Here is a 26,778-nt window from a genome sequence, read left to right on the forward strand (position 1 = left end):
CGCCCGCCGCCCCGTCCTGCCCGCCCCTTCCGCCGGCCCCTTCTTACCGCGGCGGCGCCCGCCCCTCCGCTCTGCCCCGCTGCCGAGCCCCCCTGCTCTGCTCTGCTCTGCCCTGCCCTGCTCTGCTCTGCTCTGCCCTAGGTGCCGCCCGCAGCCGCCGCAACCATGGCCCCCGCCGCAGGTAACCGCGGGGCACGGGACGGGACGGGGGGCACCGCTCCGCGCTCCGGAGTTAACTCCGCTCGCGAGTTCAGCCCTGGCCTCTTCTTACCAGTGCATGTGCGTTTGCTGTGCGCGTGGCCGCCGCGAGCCGCGCGCGGCCGAGTTGCGGCGTTTCGCCCCGCTGGAGCCGCCGCCGCGCTGCGGGAACGAGCCGCGCGCGCGGGCCGCGCGCCCGGAGCCCCCGCGCGTTTCCCGCCGCGGCGCGCGGGTGGCGGCCCCGCCGGGCGGCCGCGCACGGTCCCCGTGCCCGCGCCTCGAGCGCTTCCCCGTCCTCCCGCAGAGCTGAAACTTGGGAAAAAAGTTAACGAAGGGAAAACGAAAGAGGTGTACGAGTTGCCGGAGATCCCGGGATGCGTCCTGATGCAGTCGAAGGACCAGATAACGGCGGGAAATGCAGCCAGGAAAGACCGCATGGAAGGCAAGGCTGCGATTTCCAACACAACGACTAGCTGCGTGTTCCAGCTGCTCCAGGAAGCAGGTCAGTATTTTAAAGGGCAAATAGATAGCTGCATGTTGCAGAGATTCATAAGAAGCATTGCCTGGAGAGCCTTAAGGGTTTTTTTTTTATTATTTTATTTTCTTATTAGTGACTTTTTTTTTCTATTTGTTACTAATAAGCTGAGTGACTCAATCACTTAAAACCCCAGAGCATCTGAGGTGATCTTCCACCACAGATAACACGACTGCAGGTTGTCCTACACGGTTAGTCACACTCCTGCATTGCCTCTGCCCATGCTCATTTCAGTCCTTGCTTTTATTGGCTGTATTAACAGATTGTCTGCACGTCGCTTTTCTTATTACATCTATTCACTTAAAAGCCRCCGCTAGCTAGTGGTGCTATCAGGTGATACCTAAACTTCCAAAAATGAAGTCAGTCTCTTCACTTTAAGGAAAGCATTTTGAAGCGTCTTTTCCAGGAAAACAGTTAGYGTGCAAGTTGGGAAGAACTTGAACCAGTGGGTTCCCAGCTTGAGTCTGCACACAGGCCTGTAATGTAACAATAGACTTAAGACGGTGTTTGTAGCTGCGCTTAGCTCCTTATGATGCATTTGAGCAAACGCTGCTTCATGTAGAGTATCATGTTGAGCATGATGTTGAGTTGTCATGTTGAGCATCAGTTAAGTYGTATTATTATATGTATTATTGCACACAAAATATAGCAACAGATCTCAGAGGTGCAAAGACTGAAGTTCCAGCACACTTCATAGGTGGGGAAGAGAAATGTTTTCCCTAGAGTTTCCCACCTGTATTTCTATGCTAAAATAAGTGTTGAGATTAAGATAATTTGCCAGCCCATTTAGTGAGGAAGGAGGAAAACGTGATTAAGATATTAAGAATAATCCTCAAACAGTAGACTTTCCTAGAAAGCCTATTTTGCCTATAGCTACAAAGAAATGTCCCAAGATCTTTCCTGGATGTAATTATTTTTTTAACTTTTTTTTTTTTAGTGAATTTTTATATTGAAGCAATTAAGATGTTTTGCCTGATTTCATATGGCTTTATTTTTGTATGTAAGTTAAAATGACAATTATTTAAGATTTAAAATCTTAACAATGATARGCTAAGCTTTAGCCATCAGCTTAAAATGGCTCTTCCTGAGGTAACTTTTGGTGCAGTRGAAATTCCTATGCAGAATAAACTGCAGCTGCATTTTAAAACAACAGAAGGGCCTTTGGGTTTTTTTTCCCCCAGCTTGGTTAGCATAAATAGCAGATAACACTGATGCCCTATTGTCAAGTAGTTTGTTTGCTTTGCGAAACTTCTTAACCTTTTTTTTCCCTCCCAAAGGTGATGATTTACAAAGAGTTCTGTTAAAGTTTGTCTTGTTTGCAGTGGAGCTGATGTCAGCACTTCAAAAGCACACATCTGTGCTGATGAAAAATGCAGGAATAAACCAAATAGGGGGGTTGTTGACCTCTTGAGCAGCGCAGTTGCGTATGAAAATTCAGTGTTCATACTGTATTTTAAGTATTTTATTTGTTCTTCCTCTTTTATATCCCTGGAAGTAGAACGAAGTGTAGGTACTGCTTGAATTGCCCGGCTGCATCTCCTCTGGGCTCTGTCTCTGGGGCCTGGGGTGGAGGCTCTTTCCCCTTTCCCCCTTTCTCCCTTTCCTTCCTCCTCTGGAGTGGGAGGAAGGAAGATTCACGTTGGGCTTGGAGTGGCCCTGGGCCCGTGTTGGCCCTCACAGGGTTTGCTGTGGATCATCCTAGAGTCGTATAATACTGTTGCTTTCCTGCAGCAAGTTTCTGCACGCACATACACCCCCAAGTCTTAATGTCTTTTGTGAAGCAAGTCACTGGGATCCAATGGTCTAAATAAATGCTAGTTAGTAATAAAAGGAAAGGACCAATTTCTTTGCCTCCCACCTTTATAAACTAAGCAGCAAAGACTACTGTGCTCCTTGTGAGCAAACGAGACCTCTTAGTCTGGTTAAATTGAGTTACTTCAAAAAAAGGGTGTCTGACCGGAACATAAGTTTCTGGGCAGGTCTTGAACTGCTGGAGCTAATGAGCTGTGAAAGATAACAGCAGTGATGTCCTTTTACAAGATAAAAGAGCAGAAATCCCCTCTTCTCTCTGGAAGCCTTAAATGCCCTGAAGAAATTTCTGGTATTCCCTAAGTCCAAACAGGATCAGGATTTGATTTTGTTCTACCTGTATTTAGACAAAGGTGTTTCTGCCTTGCTTCAGCTGGGGAGTGTGCGCAGTAACAGAACTAAGTTGTCTCCTTTTACGTTTAGGGATTAAAACAGCTTTTGTAAGAAAACACAGTGACACAGCATTTGTAGCAGCCCACTGTGAAATGATCCCAATTGAATGGGTGTGCAGGAGAATCGCTACGGGCTCCTTCCTCAAAAGAAACCCTGGTGTCAAAGAAGGATATAAGTTTTATCCACCCAAAATCGAGATGTTTTATAAGGTAAGTTCCCTTTCCTATGACAATAAACAGAGCCAGATCTCTTCATCTCTGAAAAAATACAAGTAAAGCAGTGGCACCGGTGATGGACATCCTCTTGGGTGGTAGTTTAGCCACCCTAACCCTTTCTTGTAGTCTCTTCCCAACAGCTCTATCTTTGAACATGTGTACGCCGTGATGCTGGCACAYGGGGCCACCAAAGAACTACAGGCAGATTTGTCATCATATCAGACYTCATGTTCAGAAAGTACATGACTGATTATCAGAGAAGTAATACTTCATTTTTAAAGCATAGAAATATTCTCAAAGTGGACATGCTCGTGTATTTGAAGAATTTAAAAGTACTTGCAAGCTGACCCTAAGTGGATAGCTAAACCTAGAAGAAACTCTGTGCTTCAGAAAGGTGCACCAAAAGAAGTGTCTTGTGAACTATAATCTGACTGTTTTTGTAGTGTAGTGGATTTTGTCACTCTGGATGCAYTATTCAAACCTAAGAAGAGTGTTAAAAGTTGTTCATGAGTTCATGAGTTACAGGAAGTGTTTCAATGTTGTTACTAAGCTCCTTTAGTTGGGAAATACCAGCTTGAAGCCTATACCTGTAGGCTGCTTCTTGTAACTGAATGTTGTCTTCTAATGCTTATTTCTTCCCCTTATACTCCCTTCTTCCCCTTGTATTCCCCTTCCTTAAACTATCTGCAATTCTCGACAGGATGATGCCAATAATGACCCACAGTGGTCTGAGGAGCAGCTCATAGAGGCCAAGTTCTGTTTTGCTGGACTTACTATTGGACAGACAGAAGTGGATATTATGGCACGTTCGACCCAAGCTATTTTTGAGATCCTGGAGAAGTCATGGCAGCCCCAAAACTGCACTCTGGTAGACTTGAAGGTAGGAGGAAAATAGGATTCCTCGTGATGTTGGATCTGATGGGACACATCTGTCACTGTACAGTTCCTAAAATACTTTTCTCTTTTAGATTGAATTTGGTGTTAATATTCTAACAAAAGAAATCGTTCTTGCTGATGTCATTGATAATGATTCATGGAGGCTGTGGCCAGCAGGAGACAGAAGCCAGCAAAAGGACAAACAGGTAGTGTTTTCAATCCTCTGCATTGGTTGGAAAGAAGAAAAAAGTAAGCCTCACAGTCAAGCATCTGCTCTCTTGTAGCTCGTAAAGCACTGAGTATCCAATCCTGTTCTCATGATATATTTGGGAAATCTCAACGGTTTCTTTAGCAGAGATAATCCTGTGCCTATAAACACTTTTGAGGTGCTACTGCTGTGGAGCTTCTGTGACCATCCCTGAGCCTAAGAACAGAGACCCTATGAGAGAAAGTGGCTGTAAGCCCTAAGGGAAAGTGAAGAGAGCTGCTGTGATTATTAAATTAGGGAGCAGTACTGCTCTATTGTTTGCTTTATTGCATTTACTGAATTGCATTGTAGCATGCTTGAGCCATGCCGTGCTCATCTCCCTAAAATAAAGTGAATCACTGGGTCATGCAGAATCTAGGTCAGCTGGTGCAGTGCTACTGCAGGCAAYAAGGTCATTATAAAGGCCAGTGTTGAGGCAGCTGAATGGGTTTCCTTAAGTCTGTCTTTCAGGAACAGTCAAAACCTTGCAGCACCAGTGGCTAGAAGCCTTCTGCATTACCAATGGCCCTATAGCATAGCCATACTGCAGAAAGTTGCATGCACCTGCTGAGAGCTTTCTCACTAAAGAATTTTTGTTTCTTGTAATCCCTTCCTCTTTTCAGCCCTTTCCTTTGTTATGATAAAAACTAGTCTGGTCACGCTTCCCCTTCTGGGAAGAAAATAGCTCATCCAGAGGCTCATTCCTTGTGATACCTGTGTATCACAGCTCTCCTTCCTGAGGAATTACTGAAAACTGCATAAACATTCCAGTTGGGGCTTCTCTGCCCATTATAATAGCAGAATGAGTGCTTTGTATACCTAAGGAAAAATATTAACAATAATTAACATTAATTATTTAATTCTGCTGTTGTTCCTATTCAGTCTTACCGGGACCTTAAAGAAGTTACTCCTGAAGCACTGCAAATGGTTAAGAGAAACTTTGAATGGGTTGCAGAAAGAGTAGAGGTATTTATGTGTATGAACAAACTATCTGGAGTTTGGTAATTGTGTGTGCTGGAGCCCTGCTGACTGCTTTTCTTTGCCCCCTGCCCCCTTAACTCTTTCACCCAGCTGCTTCTGAAAACGAAGAGCCAAGGGAGGGTTGTGGTGCTGATGGGATCTCCTTCCGACCTCAGTCACTGTGAAAAGATCAAAAAGGCCTGTGCCACCTTTGGGATCCCTTGTGAGTTAAGAGTGACTTCTGCTCACAAAGGGCCAGATGAAACTCTGAGGATCAAAGCAGAATATGAAGGTAAATCCCCAAATAATAATAGTAATAAAAAAGAATCTCTGCTTTTATCCCAGCAATTGAGCCCTCCCTTCCTGCCTCTCCTAAGCCGTTATTCCAGAATCTTGTCACTGATTTTGCTGTTTCTGAAACAGGGAAGAGTGGCAATTTCTCAAACTGTCTCTAAATACTCCTCTTGAGAGATGCTACTGAAATTGTCATCAATTTTTTTTTTATGCTTAGATGCTGCTCTTTCGATTTCACGAGAAAGACATTAGCTAAAAATCATATTTATATCGGGAAGAGAGAAGAAATAACTGTTTGTTTTTGTAGAAATATACTTTTACAGAGAAGAACTGGCAGATGGGGTTAAAGAGGCAGTTAGTGAAATGACAGATGTGGTAGACAGCCTAAATACACTTATTTTAGAGGTGAGTTGCTCGGAGCTCATACTTTATCTCTGACACTTTGAAAAGTTATTTAAAACCTGTAAARTTAAACAGCATTTGGACACCAAGACTTTCCCCTCAAATGCGAGTAAGAAATGCCAACTTGCTAATTTTGATAAACACGACTAGGATTTTAAGCTGTAACACTGACTTTTCTGCAAAGGGGAAAGTTAGAAATGAAATTCTCCAGTACACTATGCAATTTACTTCAATAATTGCAACCAGAAGAGCAGGTGCCTAGGCAGAGTTCTCCCAAAAGCACGTGGGAAAGGTGTGTTGCTGACCTTGGTGTGCTCCTGCTTTCCAGGAGATGGAGTCCCCACGGTGTTCGTTGCGGTGGCCGGCAGAAGCAATGGTCTGGGGCCGGTGATGTCTGGCAACACTGCCTACCCCGTGCTCAACTGCCCTCCGCTCTCGGCCGACTGGGGGGCTCAGGACGTGTGGTCTTCCCTCCGGCTACCCAGCGGTAAGATGATCTTTAGCAWACACCCTGGTACTGACCTAGCTCCGTTCCTGTTGTAGATACCCCCACATRTGTGGACAAAACCACACATGGCAGCACTAGCTGGATCAGTACTGAGAAACAAGTTACAGAAATGTCTTGCGTACACTCCTTTGTGCTTTTGTAGTCAGGAAGCTAATGGAGAAGAGATGACATGTTCAGATCACACACAGTACTACTTAATAAGCTGTAATCCTTTGCTTATCCTTGCTAAACACCCCRTTTGTGAATCTGGAGATGCTATTAATGAAGCAGCCCTGGTAGRAGTGAAATAGCAGGCATGTGCCCCCATGGCAGCTATAGCTGCCCCCATGGCAGCTATATAGACAGTATAAAAACAGCCTAGTTACCCGACTCAGTCACACAGCCCTCGTGGGGTTTATACACGTGCTGTTGAGAAGTGGCTTTTTGTGACTATAAAAGGTGTTTTTACTAAGTGGCAGTTGTCCTTCTTTGCAGGTCTTGGCTGTGCTACTACTCTGTCACCTGAAGGAGCTGCTCAGTTCGCTGCCCAAGTATTTGGGTTAAATAACCACTTGGTGTGGGCAAAACTGCGATCAAGCATGTTAAATACATGGATCTCCCTGAAGCAGGCAGACAAAAAGCTGAGAGAGTGCACCCTGTAAGTCAAGCTAATAAATAACGACTTGCGTGGTGAGGGCGTGCACATCTGCATTAGGATTTATACTTGGGTGAGATGAAAAATACCTTTTCTTGTAGAAGGAAGTATTATTAGAACAGCTAAGTTTGCATCTTCATCCTTCTTTATTTTTTTAATATACCATAGTGAAAGACGAGGGAGTAGTGTTTTCTTTCTGTTGCTCCAGACTGGTGCTGCTCTGCCTTTTAATGTATAGTTACCTATGGTCTCTGTTTAATGTCAAGATAATGATTTGGTGTAATCTAAATAGAATTTCACTTGTTTTTAGTAACAGTTCTACTCTACTGTAGTAATAATGTAAGTCTAAACATATTGACTGCTAACGAAAACCAGTGTTGATGCTGTCTTGCTTGCAATGATGGTATGCTTTCTTTAGCAATAATCTGGTACCATACACTATACCACTAGGAAAATAAGCTGGAAAAAAATGTGGAATGACTGAAACACCTGCCTTAAAACCTATCACTGTTTTCTGGAACGATGTGTTAAAAGTTCATGCCAGTTTTCTTGTTTGTGACAGGCCACAAACCTAAATTATCTTGATTCAGACTAGGTTTATTGCCCAGCTGYTCTAACTAGTTAAGCCTCTTATAAATATAAGGCAGATCTCTTTTTCTAGCTCTGAAAGACCTATGCTATTGTTAAATTGCCTTCATTTCACTGAATTCTAACTGTTATGTATCTGTATTTCCTCATTCTTTATTTCTATGGAGATTTTATTGAAGGTGGGAATAAATAGTAAAGCAGCAACATAGTGGGGAAATGTCGGCATGCCTGCCTTGGTGTCTTYGCACACACAGCTCTTCTGTTACCTGGTACTGATTTAACAAATGGGRCAGTTACTCCCTGTATGTAACCTGTGCTTTTACAGCTATAAATAAACTACTGTATTTAACACTTCTTATGGAGACTCATTGAACAAGTACCTATAATATTCCTGATGCTTAGTTTGTATTTCATGTTATTACATATACAGTCTTATACATATTATAATACAGTCTTATACATATTATATGGATATATTTATTATACATATTACAGTCTTTTAAGTTAGGCTCAGACTCTTGTAGAAAGCTTACCTGAACTAAGATTACATAGAATGGTTCTAAGTAACACTATCTTCTAGAAGATGCTCTAGTAGATTAGTTCTGTCAGAAAAAGCTCTGTTACTTCCTTCATAAAAGAGTATCTTATTGTTTGTGGGGTGAGTCAGGTTGACCTCCGAGGGAGACTAACTGGACTAAATACTGCTCCTGGCTTCCTTGCTTATGATCACTGTCTGTATCACTGGATGTGGAGTTGTATAGCAGACTTCTGAACAAAGCCTTTTTAAGGCTTTGTTAGACACTTTTAAATGTGTCTAACCTTATAGTGAGGCAATGTGATTAGAACTTTCTACCTTTGAGAGGTTTTTGCCCCCCCCCCTTTTTTTTTAAACTGAGCACCTCTTTTGTGTCTTCTTGCTGAAACATAGGCCTGCTCTGAGCAAGAACAGCTTACTGCCCTGCCCTGTACCCATGCTGTGCAACACTCCCAGCACCACCAAGCTAAACGAAGGATTTAAGACAAGAGAAAGCTCCCTGGAAGGTCCTGCCCGTGCTGTGGCAATGCTTAAATGTCTGGAGCGAAGCTCCAGTGAGAGCACCTCAGCTWCCAGTAATGAGAATATAGTGCAGGTTACCTGTTTGTCAACAGCTAAGCTTTAGGTGAGAATGCTTTATGTTTATGAAGCCAAGAATCCTGCTTAAATAAGAGGCTGATGATAAATATAACATTTTAAAAGAAACTTTAGAAGTTTAGCACCAGCTGTGCTAGTGTGGGGTTCCTGAGGCAGGAGCTATCCTGCCTAATGCTATAACATTGTAAATCCTTTAGAACAAAGAAGCCGAAATCAATGTTTCTGTGAAAGCAGTGACTTTGAAAGATTTCAGTGTTTGCAGCTAGCAGGTCGCCACTGTTTCACTAACCCCATCAGCTAAATCCACTAGGAAATATGCTCATCGGGAGCCAGTTCTGTTAACCACGTACTGCTATGTGCCTGTAAGCACTAAGAAATGAAATGCAGAAATAAGTGATCTTGTGCTCTTTCTTAGGTGAGTTGGATCAGACTGTAATCTGAGGAGTGGTAGAGCCAGCCCCTGCCGAGGCCAGGGGCACCCCGGCTCAGCTCCTCACACACCTACCTGAGGGTGAGGTTACACACGAGGGAGGTGTCGCTTCCCCTCAGCCAGTTCCTCCCTGGCACAACTGCAGGGAGGTGTCTGTGGGAGCTGATCAACGCGACAGGAGCTTCCTGGTGCCTTTGCCCCTGGAGCACCACCGGGATGCTGACAACTCCAGGCAGCCCTTCACTTTGGGGCTTTACCGCTCACTGCGCTTTGCTCTGTCACCATCTCTTCGCAATTKCATCTAAAGTTGCTAACAGACAATAGTGTCTGTTATAGGTGTTAGGGCCTGCAGGCTCTAGCCACCTTTCTCAAGGTACTTGCAGCTTGTCCCAGTTTGCAGGCGATGGGAGATGCTCGGGCACGAGCATCATTGCTGCTTCACCTGCCGGGGCTTCCAAGGCAGCGCTCCAGCTGGCAGTGGTCTTCTTCACAGTCTGTCGAGACAAAACTACTGTTAACCTCCAAGCCAAGTCTCACAAAGAATGGGAATGCTAGGACTGGAACACGCATTGCTAATGTCCAGTGCCATGAGCAGCAACAACACCCCTACAACCCTGCAAATCTGTTGTAGTTGCAAGAACTTGATAAAATGGCCCTCAAGGCACCATTGATGCAGAGCAGCTGTTTTGCTGCGTTTAACTGGAAGATATTTTCCCCATATTTTTTGCTGTGAAAGCAAAGTGCTGCTTCTCAGATCAGCACTCCATTTACAATCCTGAAGCAACAACCAAGCCTTTCTTAAGCCAGGAATCACTTGTGTGGCATTTTCTTTTTTTCCTTCCAATTCTAAAAATTGTCTCTCTGTCTTCAATATGTGCTTTCATGTTCACAAAAACTAGGATATAGAGGGGTTAAATAAGGACTTAGGAGAGGATATCATTTAGTATTTAATTACCATTTAATTACCAGGCAGTCCTTGTTTTTGAAGTTTTTGTCAAAACAGAACATGAAGCTCTTTTCCCACTAGAGGGGGCATTTGAACCTTTCCTCACAGCCATGATTGTTTTAATACTACAGTTCAGCTGCATGTTCAGTGGAATAGAGTAAAGTCTTTATCTAGTTTTTAAAATAAGATCAGAATTGCTTATTTCTTCTGACTGCAGCAGGGTGACTGGAGCCCTCTTCAGAGCCCATCTGCCCATTCAGACTTCCCCAGATTTCCCCAGAACAATGAAAAGCTTAAATTTCTGGATTAAAAAATGAGGTATAAAAAAAAAAATTTTTGATCAAAACACATTTGTAGCACAAAAGGAGACATTTAAAATTTCCCACAGAGTTTAAGTATCTGTAGATTTCAATTGTGGCAAAAATCCCTATTTAATCATCATAATTTCAAGCTTAGGCAGTTGCATCCGGAACTCAGACTCTCAGAATCCTTGTGCAATTGCTACTTGAGATGAGAAAGACTGAACCCCGCTAAGGTTTGTATTTTTGGCAATAAAAATCCTTCCCGCTTAAGGCACTGCTGTTGTGCTTATACAGAAACCACTTAGCTCTTGACAGACAAAATACCTAAGCTTCTTATTCACCTAAGCCTCATCAGACCACACAGACTTAGGCACATTCCCAAACAAGGCCATTCACTCAAAATCATTATGAAAGAGAAAGACCATGTAGGTTAGAACAGTAATCCAAGGAGAAAGGGCAAAACCCAACCTTCTGTCTCGCTTCCTCAAGCCTTTGTCCACCACTGGTAGGTGGAGAAAAGATCCCAATTTCCCCTTTTGGTGCTGTTTCAATTTATTCCCTGACTGCAAGCACAATCAGACCACAACGACACATCCAAATCTACTGCACAGATTTTAAAAAGAAGAGTGTAACAAACAGTTTTGGGAGTTTGGTGAAGCACTCAATTCCTTGAAGTAGGCCCCTGTGAGTGTCTGAAGTGCAAAGAGAGACCTGGAGAAGCAGAAGCTACCTRGTTTCCAATAGAAAGTAAAGCCCAAACTTCCTGAAGGGGGAATCAGGAGGTATTTGCATGAACTCCTAACAGAAGTCATGGTCCAGGAAGATTCACTTGTAACAGCTTTTCCCGCCCTCCTGACAGACACCCTCCCTGTGCTGATAACGTTGTGGGGAAAAGGCAGATCAGCACAAGAGCTGTTAAAAGCTCAGCAGATACTTGAGAAGATCAAGCATCAAGTTGAACTCTTTTCCAACAGAGCATTTTACAGGAAGAAATAAGTTCTCTTCTACAGGAATTAAAAACATTCAAATGCCCAATTTTAATCTAGCAGAAGGCAATAGGTTAGAGATGCCATCAAGTGGCAGGGGGCAGAGGAGAAGAGCATCCTTCATACAAGACGACCAGGCACAGGCAGAGTGCATTTGGACATCTGAGTGGCTAAAGAATCCAAAGGAGAGTGAGGGTTAAAGAATCAAAAGGAGAGCAGAACCTGCAGAGCACAGATGGTCTGTGCTCTTGATCATGCAGTTGGATTCAACCGCCATGGAAGGAGCTGCCACGTCCCCAGGGAGGAGCCCTGCAGCTGCAGCCCTCCCAGGATAACTAGCAAAGCTCATCTGCCTCTCTCAGTAGGAAACTTCACAAATGGGATCTTATCCAGCTGTCAACTGAAACAAAGCTCGTTTGTGTCTCACACCATTGACAATACTTTGCACAGCCCTTAGCATTTCATCTTCTTCCTCAAGCCAGTTGTGTGAAATGGTTAYTACAGCTATATTGGTGTACAGCTCAACGGGGCAAAAGAATGAAGCATATTCTAACTAGACAGGACTGTTTCATAAGCAGTGTCCAAACACGTTAGTCAAACATACATAGCATTATCCATATCCAACCATTATCCAGTGGARCATATCCACTTCCTGGGGATATGAAACTGTAAAGTACATATCAAAAAAGCATCCCACAATTCAAAATGCTATGTACAARGTAGTTTAGTTTATGTCTTCCAGAGATGTAACAAAATATCCGAGCCAAAATTCAGTACCATTGACTGACTGTTCTGTCCCGTTCCAGCTGCATAGAGTGATAAAGTCTTGCCCACAAATCCAACACCWGGAGATTCCCAGCTCAAGCTCTTCCCTCCCCACTCAGTTTCTTATCATTCCCAAGTGCAACTCCAATGATCATTTGTGTGGACTAATTATTGACAGTAGCAGTCATACTGCAGTAAGTAATAACCACAGAATCTTTATTGGTCTTAAGGCAAATTCAATTCTGCAGGCAGAATTTCTCTATTCACGGAACCATCCTAACCCCTTCCTTATCTGTGCTTATAGTTACTGAGTTTTTATTAAAAAAAGATAAAATAAAATAAAAACCTTCAAGCAGACTAGGGTATACTCTAATCCAAAATTAAAGCTTTTGCCAAGGAAACCACCTACCACAACATTAGCTGGATATCACAAGCCTGGCTATAGGGATATCGCAACTGCCCTTTCCTTGCTAAGGAAAAACAAAATCCTGCCATTTTAATCATTTAAGATCATTTTGATCATGTCACTGTGATCATCTTAAATAAGACAAAGTTTCTTATTTTGTTAACATGTTGGACCAGAAAAACAGAGCATCTCCCCTCTTTTCCCTCCCATGAGGTTAAAACTTCCCAAACACTAACCCAGGACTTTACTCAGCCCTTAAATAGTAAGGGGGAGATTTACCCTGGATAAAAAAATAGCTCTAAAAACAATCCAACAGGTTTTAAAGTCGCCTATAATATCTCAAGCCTCAAACTGCAGAGAAGCTCAAGTCAGAGATGTGCTTATCAAGCCTGGGAAATACTTCACTGTTCTGCAAGGACAGTTTCCCACAGCAGTTTTGTGAAATACAAACACGTTGCCTCAAACCACCGGAATTTAAAAAAAAAGGAGAAACAAAAACAGGCCCTAAGCAACAAATGTGTGTGGCCAATTACCCACCAGAGACACCTGCTATAGTCTGTAGCGGGTTGTGTCCACAGCGCTGAGATCAGGAAGCGCCCACAGCCTTCAYCTAGGTAAAGCAGCTGCTTCTGGCTTCGAGTAAGACTCCAAAACAGGAGCACATGGGAAATGAAAGTTACTTTTAGTTCCCGTTAAAGTTAAAATTATTACAAAGTTTTAGCTTTTATTGAAAATTAAATATATTAGCAAAAGCAAGATTTAAGAAATACTTTACAAATGATTTACATAGAAGAAAGCCAGTATCAGACATATTCACAAATATGCAAACTTTTTAATTACAAAAAGTACCTACTGGCAGCATGATGCTAACCTTGCCACTGCAGTGTGCTCTACTATTGATATGAATAAGGCATAGAACTCACATTTGCACCAACTTAAAAAGTCCAAAGAAAACTTTAAGCTTTTAAATCCTGGATGCACAATCCCCAATTTRCACACACACACTCTCTAAAGTTTTTCCTTAAAGGCTCTAATAAACTAAGTGTGTGCTCTGGAAGAACAGCCCCCTTGAAAAGCCCAGTAAAAATGTAACTGGAACCGAGGTTTAGTTTTCAGTTTCCATTTTAACATATACAGATCTAAGTATGTAAACCATATTCACAGCTTAAGTATTTTTAGACAGAAGTACCTTTTTTTTTTTTTTTTGCATCTGTTCCTTACAATTGGCTCTCAGTTCAGCACACGTTTTAAAGTGTCACCTGCTTTGTGAGAACATACATTTACAAGATAACTTAAAAAAAGATCCTTGCCATCTTCATGGTCAGTACAATTCAACATGAGCAGTAATATCCAACAGTGACATTCAATACCATGTTTCAATTGTGCAAATAGCAACAGAACAACTGTATGAGGCAAAATTATTTGCAAGACCTTTAATACCTCTTCAGTGTTGTAAACTTGGACTGTCAGCCTTAAGTCCTGCACTTCCCACAGCTTTAAGAAGTCAGTGGCTAAAATTATCAAGTCTCAAAATGTTTTCTTCTACATAGTGCAAATTGTAACGTAGATAATGTGAAAAACGTATCTGGCTGGATTGACTCTGTGCAATTCTCAGTGGTCTCCTCTCGTAGTTGAAGTGCATTCAAGGAACCAAGTGGTTCAGGAAGTTGAGCGCAAGGGAAAAGCAGATCCATGTTGCGCTCCTCAAACCAGCGCTAGATGTGCAAAGGCAGCAAAAATTCCAACTGCTACTACAGCCAGAAGAAAAGAACTTCTCAGGAAGACCTGGGCGGTTAGTCATTTGGACTGGTCTCTAGAAAAATACGTGAGTATATGCTGGAGTTTTATCAGCCGGTCTTTTAAAGACATCATAGAGAGAACTGAGAGTTGGTATCTGGGGTCTACTGGGAGAACTGCTAGAAGCCACCAACACCAGGCAGGACCATTGGGCATTGCCTAAAAATAAAGGATAAGGTAGTTATTCATAACTGGTGCAGTACAGTTAAGATAAGGTTATCAAAAGACAAAATTGTCCAAGAAATAAAGGTTTAAGTTGGATAGCAGCTAGAGAATCCAGGATCTATTGGTGTCATGGTGCTCGAGGCTTGAATACTGAAACCTGACATTTTCTTGACAAAGGCTTTCATGGGATCCTTTTTAATTGGGGCTCCTTATATGATATCCTTTTCCAGGCTCCACTCTCAACTTTATCCATCCTCACTAACTGCTTACAATAGCCTTTCCTGATTCACTACAACCAGCTCCTTAAGCTTAAGGCAAATAATTGTCAAATTCTAACAGCTGCAGCAGCTTATGGAACTAGTCTGCAAGGGAGAAAGAGACTGTCATTTGTATCACCTCTTTGCCATAGATTACTGCCTACATGTATTATATGGGAGAAAATACTTCAGCTTTTTCCATTTCTATGCTGATGGCTTTACACAAACCAACAGTTTAAAATGCTCCCGATATTCAAACTTAGCTCAAAGCAGCTAGTTTGCTCTCTTTATCTACCAAGAGTAACATCTTTGCCTGCAGAAACTTGAACACTAACAATTGCATTTGTTGCTCCTCCTAAGATGGCTTGAGCAGAAACATCACGTAGCCCTACTTGCTCCTAGGAGAAGGAGAACTATTTTTAAGCAGTTAACAGGATCTTTATTTTCAGAACTAAGCAAATCATAACTGATATTTAATGATGTCTCACCTCTATATTTTCTTCCCTACCAGGCATTGGCCCAAAGTGTTGAAGAATTTGAGTGCGGAATTTGTTTCTTAAGTTTTGGAACCAACTACAAGCCTGATTGTAAACAAAATTGTGAAGTTCTCTCAGTTTCTTCAGCTCTTCTTCATTAGCAACCTAAAGGAGGATTGTTAATAATACATTATTGATAAAGAACTAATTACTAAAATGTTTAAGCTAAAAAACAAGCAAAAACCTCCACACCACGTTTCATTTCAACTGTTAACATAAGAATTTCCCACATTCTTCTTCAACTTGATTGCAAATGAAAGAATCCCTATGATATTAACAAAAGTGTCACTTTAAACCTGAAGGTATTTGCATTAAGTAGGAAGAACACAATAACAAAACCCAAAAACCTAAACACATAAGCAGTTTCTGCTTTACTTAAACATATAAAAATATCAAGAAGTTCTAATGTGAGCTCCATTGCTTTGAAACTCAATAARTAAATGCCAAACAACCTCCCTGCCAATATTCCAAGTACAAAGTCACTCCTAATAGGATCCAAACTGTCTTCTTTCTGACATCACCAAAATATTTTCTCTAATATATAAAATTAGCTATATCCAAGTACTTACAGCTTCACAAACTACTGTTCAAATAGTTTGACCTCTTTAAACAAAGAGAATGAAAAAAGCATTGTATTTTATTATTTTATAATAATATTTTCATTTTTTCCAGATGGTAGGACCCCTGTCTTTCAGCGGTCTATCCATCTGAAACAGATTCCTCAAGAACATACCAGGCATAAATCTTTAGATGTTAACTAATACTAGGTAAGTATTTGGAAAGCATTCTGTATACCTTAACATCTTCCAAATATTCAATGTCTGCAGTGCAATAACCATCTTTCATCCCTCTTTGTAAAACTCTAAATCTCTTTCCACCAACTGTATCAACAACAGACCGTCCATCAGGTAGAAAATGAACATTCCGAATTTGCAGCATACATCCGTAATCTGCAAAACTAGAAAAGAGACCGCGTCAGTAACACAAATATACATTCCACTGAGGATAACATTTTTCTTAAAAATTAAAAGAAACAGAACAGAGCAGAAGCATGGTATGACGATGCAAACCTACCCATTCTGAGAATCACTAATGCACATGCCAAACTGCTTAGTTCCAGTTTCCATACTCCTGCGAATCATCAGTCGGTATCGTGGCTCAAACACATGGAGAGGGCAAGGCACAGTAGGATATGCCATAGTGCAAACAAACATGGGAACATTCTTGGTCAAGCTTCAATGAACAAAAAGAAAAATAGGTGGCTTAAAATCCAGTGAACTACATACCAAGACAGCACGTTTTTATTATGTTTATTAAGCCTGACGTAACGAATTATCTGCACCAAAGGGTAGAAATAAATTACACCAAGTTTCATAAACAATAAAAAGCCATATTGCAAACAGTGGCAGTGAACACCTGTGTACTGATTTGAATACATAATGCATAATACTCTAATAACGAGGAGTTATCTAGTCAGTGAATGACTGCATGGGCTTTTGGTTTTGTTTTCATTTGTCACACACAAACCATTATGCTCTCAGGTGCACAAACTTCCTAAAATTAGAAAGCAGTAGTGACAACATTGTTACTAAGCCATCACTTTTATTATTTTCAAGGATGGACTCTGGGTCAGGAGATGAAAGCCAGGGTATGATATTTACTCTGCAAGTGTTTCAAGTAGGGCCAATTAATTGAAAAACAAAATGGATTTTCTTCAGGCTTTTCATTAAGCATGCACAGTCTGCAGCAGCAGATCCCATACCAACAAGTTAGTATTAAAACATTACCAAGTATTTAATTTGCTGCCTTTCAAGCTATAAAAAGTTTGTTTTAATGTATGAATCTGCCATGTAATTTGCACGTGCTGCAGCTTTAAACAGTTTTCCAGCACTCACACCTAATGTGTTATATATCTAGAGAGATCTATGAGGGATAAATATTAGAAAATTTTAAAAAGCTGGATTTCTCTTCATCAAACCTTCCCTTATAAAAGTAATGCCTCTCCCGAATTGTTTTGAAAGAAATTAAAATATGAGAGACTGCAGCTCATTCAAGAGGGCACTTCCAGAAACAGCAGCAAAGCTAAAGCCCTGTGGAAGTGCCCACACAAAGAGAAAAGAAAGGGCACAGACATTTTATAGAGGACTCTTATGGCCTCACACTGCTACTAACAAAACAGGATTTATTATTTCAGAACTAATAAAAAATATTGCTCATTTTCCAAAACGCATTTCTAAGACAACAATATAGGTGTTTACATGCCTTCCGAAATCTATAATGTGCTATTATTAATAACCACAACAATGATAAAACATTTCTAAAAATGATTTCCATACTGATCTCTCAAGCTTTCCAGACAAAGACAGCAAGCTTACTTTGAGTGTTCAGCAGTTTCTTCCTCATGAATTCTTTTTCTCTCATATAACTCATCAGACAGATATTTTGTTATTAATTCTTCTAGCAGTTCTGTGATACAGTATCTCCTGCTTGCCAAGTACTGGAAACAATGTTTTAAAAAGTATTAGTATTTCTTTCATAGTAACACAAAACTTTAGAAAAACGTAGCTTTTAACTAAAACAGTGGTACAAGAAATATGCTCTAAGGCCAGTTTTAAACTCACGAGAAGCTACAGCTTTGAATCTCTCACATTTCACTGATTAATGGATTATATTGCTCCAATATTTGAAAGTTTTCTCTTTTAGTTCTTAAGAGTCTGACAAGTCCTGTATCTAATTTTCTTTTTTTTTTTTTTTCTCTAACAAGCATAGTAATACAAATGACTTGACAGATTATATATCCATACAGAGAAAAAAAAGGAAAAAAAAAAAAAAGGAAAGTTTACAAAAATTACCATCTTAACAGGTAATTTTGCAAACACTTAAAATTTGGTGACACCAACAAAGTAGACGATCCGTGAAACACAAAACCTTTAAGGTCCTAAGGCAAACCCGTTCAGCTCGTTTTGACAAAGTCTCCCTCATTTTTTCCCCCTTTCAGTAGTAATGCATAACTCTATTGAATCCAAGATGTTGGTTTTAAGTGAAGCAGCCAACAAGATGCTTGTCTTAGGAAGTTCCCCTGAGAAACAAACAGTACCTCCTTCAAACTCTCCTTGCAGAGGGGACACTGCGGAGCATGGTCTAGACACCGTTCCAGGCAGCCTTTGCAAAAGGTATGTCCACAAGGGGTTGTCACGGGCTCAAAGAACAGCCTGAGACAAAATTATTAAAAAATACACATGAATGCAATTAAAACATGACAAGGTTGCATTTGGCCAAAAGTCACTGATAACTTCATTAAATCTGAGGAAGATTTAATAAGAAATTGCATGAGAAAGCAGAGAAAAATAATCCTGTGTCTCTTCAGGTTTTTCCCTCTGCTACTGCTTGCTTCCCTTTAACACTGCACTCCTGATTTTCGTGCTTTCTAATCCATCTGAACATATTTCAGCATTCAAAATATTCAATCATTTATCCCAATATATAAAGTTTTTGATCCTGTTGCATTCAGAATACATAAGGTCAAGTGATTCTTTAAGCTATATTGTTGCAATAGTAATAAATGTACCACTTCCAAAATTACATCCAATTTAACACAGATGGAGTATTTTAAAACATCTGTTCTGCAAACAAGGACAGCTCAATAAGAGCTTTCAAATTCTTCAGCTACATTTAGGTAGACTGACATTTTGAAATATCTACATTTCCTAGACAGCTCACAGAATCAGAGACCATTTATCTAAGCATTAGCCTTCCTAAAATAAAAAATGTTAAGTAGTGTTTTAGCAACTGAAACAAGACAAATATTTAACTGCAAGACGCTGTTGCCAGTTAACGCTACCAGATAAAACTTCGAAGGCAACTTGATTAAAATAATGCTGCATTATACAACACTACAGCAAGAGACACTTTAAATAAGCGTTTAACTCTTGGGATGGAGAAAGGCTGAAAATTATTCTTAATTGACATTAGGACTCATGGCAACACATAAATGCCTCTGTTTACATATGTAAAAGATATGTAGCCAAACATCTATGGTTAAAATACTGAATCAAAGAAAACATATTACCTCATGCACAAAGAGCACTCAAAATCTGACACGTCAATCAAATTCCCTGGAACTGTTCCACAAGCCAGTGTTGTGTCCCTTTTTGTATTTTCTGAGGAAAAGAAAAACCAAAATAGTACTTCAAGGAAATGCACAACACAACAAATAATTTAAATTTCAAATTACATGACTGTTTACCTCCTTGCTTTTTGTGTTTATTTCTTCCATCTTCAAATACAACTGTATCCTGCTCTGAAAAGGAAAGCTTTCTTTTCAAGAAAGTGCCTTTTTCTTGGCCAGAGAGAAGGGGTTCAGAAGACACTCTCTTTAAGCCATCTTCCCTGGAAAGGTCTTTTGCTGAATTAAGAGCATGGGCAGATTGTGCACGATTTAGGCTTCCACTGACAGGCTGCAGTATTGCTGATTCTCCTAAACTCTGTAAAAATAAGATAGGCTGAACTGTATATATGGAGTAACATAAGCATAAGACACAAACATGTGAGGAAACATAAGCCAAATTGGCACCTGCAGTTAGCTAATTGAGAGGAATCTGACAAGACAAGTTAGTACTCAAATTTGTTCATCTTTAACAAATCAAAAGCCTCCACCTGCTTCAAAGAAGAAAAGTCTATTATTTTATTTTATTTTGCAGTGACTAACATCAAATCTCAATAAGTATTTTACTGGGATGAAGAGCCTAATGAAAGCACATTACTCCTAAAACACAATTCTTTTCTGTCCAGCATAGGCAATTACTTCAGTATTTAGGCTCAAAAAGAAGTGTGATAAATGAAGGCAGCAGAGCTTATTTGTGCACACTAGCGAAAGAATAAAAGTTATCCCGTAGATTTTGTTACCTGCTCAGGACGAAGTTGTAAATCGCAGCAAGACTCAGTCGTTTCAGAACCGAGTATAAAAGGTTTATTTCGAACATGTGGTGAATTCCAAGCAGATTCCTTCAGACTCTCTCCTAAATTTTCTGGTGACAGCACATCATGCAGTGTCTAGAATATAAACCACCAAGTGTTCATAACAATGACAAGTGATCTAGGTACAGTTTTATTCTTAAACTGTATATGAAAAATAAGAATTTACAGAATCACAGAATCATGGAATGCTTAAGGTTGGAAGGGACCTCAGAGGTCATCTAGTCCAACCCCTCTGCTCACACAGGGTCACCTAGAGCACGTGGCACAGGGCTGCGTCCAAGCGGTTTTTAAAGATTTCCAAAGAAGGAGACTCCACAACCTCTCTGAAATTATCCTCATGAACAGAGTTTTACTAGGAAAGGCCTAAGAACATTTGAGAACAGACAAAAAGCTACTAAACTATATAACTGAGCAGAAGTTCATCTAGAAATCTTTTCCATCAGACTCTGAAGAGTCACCTCTTCAGAGTTGGGCATTATCAATTCAATATAATGAAGATTTTTCAACGTAATTTTTTTATTATTAAATAAAAACAGTTATGTTCCAAGTGTGAAAGACTTCTGTTTACACTAGGATTGCTGTCTGCTTTCCAGATTTCTGTATTTTCTGTTAGTAACTTTAAAAGCACAAGCACTTTAGAACATGTATTTAGAATTTGTGCACCAGTAAAACCCATTCAACACAGTTCAATGCATCTTGACAGGAAGTAAGCTAAATGAGCTCAGAAGCTTCTCTGCATGCACCGAGGAAGATACCAGGTAATCTACCATAAGGGGAGTCTCATAAAAGAATCAAGACAGAGTGATAGCAATCCAGTTTGACCCATCAGATTACCTTCTCTACTTCTAGCTTGGCTGGAAGAAAATCCTCATCAAGGGCTAAGCATTGTAGAAATAGTTGTAAGGCATCACCTACAAAGCCAGAGTCACGCAGCACTTTTCCTTTTCGGAAGTAGACCTGAGAAAAAGGTAACAGAAGGACGTTTGTAGAGTGTACAAAGAATTTTAGTTTTCAACTTACAGACTTTCTACTTGCAGCTTCAAATTATACCAGTACCAGAATTAGAAGCTTCAACTACAAAGAGAATGTACCCGTTCAGCAAGCCTCTGCTGTGYAGAAGCTGCAACATCCACAGGCCTTCTCTGACTTCAGTCCCCCATACTGTCTTAAAAGAGCTCTGGGATGGACTGGCATTAGCCTCCTTCCAGTGAATTTGGAAGGGGAACCTTATTTTGAAATAAGAGTTAAAATACTGCCAAGCATTTAATTGATACAAGGCCAAAATTTTTCCTTTCTACAAGCCTTTGGAAGAGGAACATACCATGTTATCACATTTCCCTGCATGACACCTTACCTAGGATACCCTTTTTGCTCTGTGTCATCAAAAGCCTCACAGTTCTAGTCTGAGGGAAAAGAATAACTATAGACACAATCAACCATACTACCAGGCATCCCTTACATGCATTTTAATGCACATCTTCAATACAAAACAACGTGCTTTTGCAGTTATTTCATCCCTGAATGCTACATACCAGTTAAAAAAACAAAACAAAAAAACCCCACACTTTTCTCTTTTTTTATAGAGGAAAACAGTAAACACCACTGAATGTTGAACCTATACATTATAGGATGTATAGGACAACTAGGAAGTCCCTTATCCAACTCATTTCATTTTTTTAAAAGTTGCATTCACAGTAATAGATAAAGTTAGATAAAAGCAATATAGTTGTAGGCTGCGCAATGGACCAGAAAATTGAATTTAAAATAAATTCAACACAGCTTCTATAGAACAACTCCCCATATCAACAGTGGCCTTTTAAACAAGGCTGTCAGATGAGGACATGCATTCCCTCTGATGCATGAAGGCAGTTTCAATAAGCTGAGCCCTGAAGAAGGAAAACGTGCACATTCTCTGCTTAGAGAGTGCTCATCTTCCTAGAGAGGCAAGAATTCTTAAAGGAATCCATCAAACCGCGCCCTGTCAAGTCATGCAAGGTTTCTTTCCAAACACAGAAGAGTAAACAATACCACCAATACTGATATGCATGAACCTCTTGTAAACTTGCAGAAATCACACAAGTGTTGACTAGAGAAGAACCAAGCAGGAGCAGCAGCAGCAGCTCCCGTTATCTGCCCTTCCTCAGGGGTGTCTGGCCATTGTGCTGCCACGAGCAGTGTCTTACAACCAAGTGACTCCCCAGCTGCCTCAACTATTTGCAAAGCTCAGTGCCCACCGAGTTCTCCAGGCCTTCCAAGAGAAAGAAATCTTCCCAGCCAGAGCAGCAATCCTTATCAAAACACACAAAAGGCTCCCTCCTTCCTCCCCACTCAAAAAAACATAAAACAAAACAAAACCTAACCAAAAAAGCCCCAAAACAATATTAAGAACAAAATACAAAGGCAGATGTTGCAGGTTATGTCAGCAGAAACTACTCCACTCCTAGCACTGAAGCCCAAATATTTTTATTTTTAACCAACACTATTGCAAAAGGACTTAGTATTTGGCACAAATACATTTCATTCTTTGGTAATATTTGAAAAATAAAAAATAATAAAAGAATGTCCTATTTATATAATGCACCCTTTCATCATAAAACCTAGGAAGTGATATATGTGTTGATATAACACAGAGCCAAAATTCTAACCCTGGCTGGTACCAGCTCTCACTCATTTCACATGATGTTCCTAAGATACATGTTACACTGAAAATACTTTGACTTTGGGAAATAATGTCAAACTATAACTCTTTTGAGAAGCACAGAACTCTGAAAGCAGTAACTTACAATGGAGTGTTGAGATGTCTCATACTATCTACACCAACCCATCAACTATAGAGGCCCCAGAAGTTTCACCTTTAAGCAACTGAGAGCAACTGCCTAATTTCAGCCAGCCACACGCTCAGTTGGTAACATTAAGTTGAAGTTTGTAAGTATATGATAAATTTTTCTAGAGAACACACAAAAATTTTCTTCCTACAAAGAAATAAAGAATACCTATCGGGTAACTCTGAGCAGCAGAAATACTTTATCATGTTTTCCAAGGCATCGGTTCTACACCACTTCACCCTTTGTCAGTGGCCAATTTCTCATGTTGTGGTATGAACTAAAAATACTTGATGTTTTTGATAAAAACTAAACAGCTCCAGGTGGATTAGTTTGCCTTCTTGCATTAAATAAACCAAAACACCACAGCTTGCCTGGAACAGGAAGCCCAAGACTAACAGACAAATAACACCTCTGTAACAGATGCACACTGTTCACCAACTTGTTCCACTCTCTAACTTGCTGCACTCACTAACAGTCTGTCTTGGAAAATGAACTGTTTTAATATACTTTTTAGTACTCTGCATGTCTTACTAGATTCATTGTTTTCTTAAATCAAGTGCTCAGAGAATATTTAGAAGTATGTAACTATATAATTTTGAATTTCATAAACACAGATTGTGAAAAAAGAAAATTTCATGTCAACTTACCTCTGGCCAATTTGGCATTTTAGAAATAACAAAGTTTAGATCTTCTATGGCTGCTTTATACTCTCGGAGGCCAGCGTATGACTCAGCTCTGTAAATTCTTAACATCAAGTCACCAGAATCTGAAGAAAGAAATAAGAACCATTTTAACCATTCAGAAGTCTGCATTTTAATTACATATGCTTTTATAACTATAAAAACCATAACCATGATAGATGAAAATAACAGTTCTCTGTGCCACACTCTCAATATAACTGCCATATGGTTTGCTGCTTCTATGCCCTTTAAACATTTGGATGAAAAGAAGTTAAATAATTCTAAACTTATCTCTTTCAAGCTAAAGATCAGCTATCAAACCCTCTAGTGTTTCTGAGAGCAACAAGATAAATATATTTAAGATATATATATACACACATATACATACACACACACACATATATATATATATATATATTTGTGAGGCTGACAGACCAAACTGCAGCTCCATTCTTCCATGAGAGGAATTGACTGAATAGATTCCAGTTTCATAGAGCATCTGGCTTAAAGCCACATAAACCCAAGAACTCATCTCACTTGTAAAACCTGAATTCGAAAAAGGTTCGCTTTCAAACATTGAATTTTATTTAGGCCAGCATTTTATTTTCTAATGCTCAACCCCTTCCAGATGCAGTGTTGTCATTTTCACAGTGATGCCACCCGATGAGGAGCAGAAGTCACTACCACTGTGTTGTCTGACAAGAGGGAAGCAGCCCCTGAAAGCCATGGGCAGCAGCTGGCTGTAGAGCAACTGCACTGGAAATGTAGCWATCTAGATGCCACTAAAATACTGCTTCTTATAATACAACTAATAGCTTTTACTTGGAAAAACCAGCAGACGCTTCCTTTTTTTTTTTTTTTTTTAAGTACATCTGTGCCTTCCACTGAAAGGATCCTAAGAGATTATAAGTTGAACATTGATCTGAMGTAACCAGCTACTCACATTAAATGGTTATGTTCGTTTTGGCAAGACTTTGCACTGAGGATAAACATAATTTCAATATTTTAGCCACTTAGCCTATTCTAAGCATCTAGTTTACCTTTCAAAATTCACACTGTTAACTTGATTTATACTTCAATCTGCTTCAGCAGGAAGCCAGACTGGTCAGTGTCACCACATACTCTAAAGAACTGCTTTGGATTCAGATCCACAATGCTACATGTAAATGATCTCAGTGGAGAAGAAATGGTTAATAAAATTGAAAGTGATAGCRTATTTCATTAGCTGAAGCTACTCAAGAGTTGTTCTGATTATGTTTTGAGTTGACAGCTTTCTTTCAAGTACAAACATTGCCAAACACATTTTTTTCCTCTATGTTAGAAAAAATGTGTAGTAGCAAGAGTTTGGGAAACCATCTGTCTAATTTAAAATAAACATGCAGTTCTGCAGCTGGAAGAGCCTGCTTTCCTGCTGCTCTGTGTTTTGCCACTATTGCTGCCGCGGAAGACAGAAGCTCTGATCACACTCTTCAGACAGTGGTTTTCTCTACGTGACTGTTTGGTGTCCACAGCTAATATAAAGTCATTTCTTCAGAGGTTATGGCAATGTGGGTCTTCATCCTCTAACAAGGTCCTCTAACAGCATCAGGAGAGCTCATCTTCTTCCAGACCTCTGCTACATGCAGGAGAAGACCTGAGTAGCCTTGAGCCTTGTTTGCTGCAGGGAAGGCAAGGGGCAGTTTGAAGCCAACAGCACCACTTCAAATCTAGAGCCGGCACACAGTTTGTCCCTTGGTTTTTCAAGGAATGAAGCACAGATCCAAATGAACTGGTGCAAAGTGAAGGGCCACGTGSAAGAATTTAATTAGGAGCCCAACCCTGCTCCTGCTGCAAACAAACACTGCCAATGAATAATTAGTGCACAGAAACCAGGTCTAAATATTTGCAAGATCAACACCTAAATTTACTTGCCCACTTCTGCAAGCAGAATTTAATTTCTAAGTTTTATACTTTGAAATCACAGCCTCTCAATGTCAGAATACCTCCATCCATGGAGATTTTCATGACTCAACTTGACAAAGCCTTAAAGAAACACAGTGTCTACTCTCCTTTGAGCAGGAGGTTGGACTGCAGACTCTATGTTCACTCCCAAGCCTGTTTCCTCAGAGTATTAGCTGTGTCTTTCAGGATACTTGACTACAGGTAGGCTATATTTGGATTTTAATTCAACAGACTGCCTTTAAAATATTCCTTGTGGGGGTGAAACACAAGAGTTTATCAGTGTAACTTCTCAATATAAAACTTCGCAAAAAACAAAAATCAGAATTATTTTCCTATGGAATATAAAACCTTACAGTATTGCTAAGCACATAAAAAGATAGCAGATTTAACAAATGAAGTGATGTTCTGGTCAGTATTGTATCAGTTCTGTCTCTTATTCATCCCTTTCCACCCTGAACATCACTGAGCTTTGACTCTATTTGCATGTGACCTGTTTGAGTCAATGCTGTAAGGGAAAAATCATCTACTTCGTGCAGTTCTAAGGCTAAAAATAGTTCAGACACTTTCTCAGGTGCCATCTACTCCACGTATTACAAGCACGCCGGCAACTAAAGAAAATAAGTCTGAGATTTGATCCCACCTCACGTTTGGTTTATTCGGGAACCAAACGTGACATAGCCCCCATTCCCAAGAAGGGATGGGAAAGATGAGGCTTAGGCCGGGTTTGTTTTCCACGGAGTTGAAGGGAAGTCAAAGGCAGCGCGTTTTGSTTTACCAGAGCGCTGGCTCCTAGTGTCCGGGTGGCGGCCCCGCGCGGCGCGGAGCACCGCGGTCCCCTCCGCAGGCGGCAGCGCCCGCCCCCCCACGCGGGACGCGCCCCGCGGGGACCCCCCGGCGGCGGCGCCGTTACAAAACCGGCCACTCCCCGCGTGATGTCACCACGTTACACAACCTGTCCCCGCCGCGCCGGCCGC

The 26,778-nt window shown here is 40.6% G+C and overlaps 2 protein-coding genes across 2 annotated transcripts in view; one reads left to right on the plus strand and one right to left on the minus strand.

The window, feature by feature from the left end:
- Positions 1-8,005, plus strand: part of LOC112942546 — a 29,510-nt gene extending 21,505 nt beyond the window's left edge. Inside the window, exons 10-18 of the mRNA XM_026033499.1 lie at positions 142-181; positions 503-700; positions 2,966-3,144; positions 3,851-4,030; positions 4,119-4,232; positions 5,156-5,239; positions 5,345-5,525; positions 6,258-6,416; positions 6,912-8,005. Coding sequence (XP_025889284.1) covers positions 142-181; positions 503-700; positions 2,966-3,144; positions 3,851-4,030; positions 4,119-4,232; positions 5,156-5,239; positions 5,345-5,525; positions 6,258-6,416; positions 6,912-7,078 — 1,302 coding nt within the window. The 3' untranslated portion in view covers positions 7,079-8,005. The remainder of the gene's footprint in view (positions 1-141; positions 182-502; positions 701-2,965; positions 3,145-3,850; positions 4,031-4,118; positions 4,233-5,155; positions 5,240-5,344; positions 5,526-6,257; positions 6,417-6,911) is intronic.
- Positions 8,006-13,186: 5,181 nt separating this feature from the next.
- LONRF1 (LON peptidase N-terminal domain and ring finger 1) lies at positions 13,187-23,947 on the minus strand. The gene is made up of 11 exons (XM_026033574.1): positions 23,831-23,947; positions 21,193-21,315; positions 20,287-20,433; positions 19,628-19,865; positions 19,451-19,541; positions 18,479-18,593; positions 17,757-17,878; positions 16,456-16,614; positions 16,177-16,339; positions 15,334-15,486; positions 13,187-14,582 (listed from the first exon to the last, which is right to left on the minus strand). Exons 1-11 carry the CDS (start codon positions 23,933-23,935, stop codon positions 14,424-14,426), a joined length of 1,575 nt encoding a protein of 524 aa, XP_025889359.1. The 5' UTR covers positions 23,936-23,947; the 3' UTR covers positions 13,187-14,423.
- Between the last annotated feature and the right edge of the window lie 2,831 nt (positions 23,948-26,778).

Source organism: Nothoprocta perdicaria, unplaced genomic scaffold (assembly GCF_003342845.1).
Source record: "Nothoprocta perdicaria isolate Ctin4 unplaced genomic scaffold, notPer1 scaffold_13, whole genome shotgun sequence".
Taxonomy (NCBI): Eukaryota; Metazoa; Chordata; class Aves; order Tinamiformes; family Tinamidae; genus Nothoprocta; species Nothoprocta perdicaria.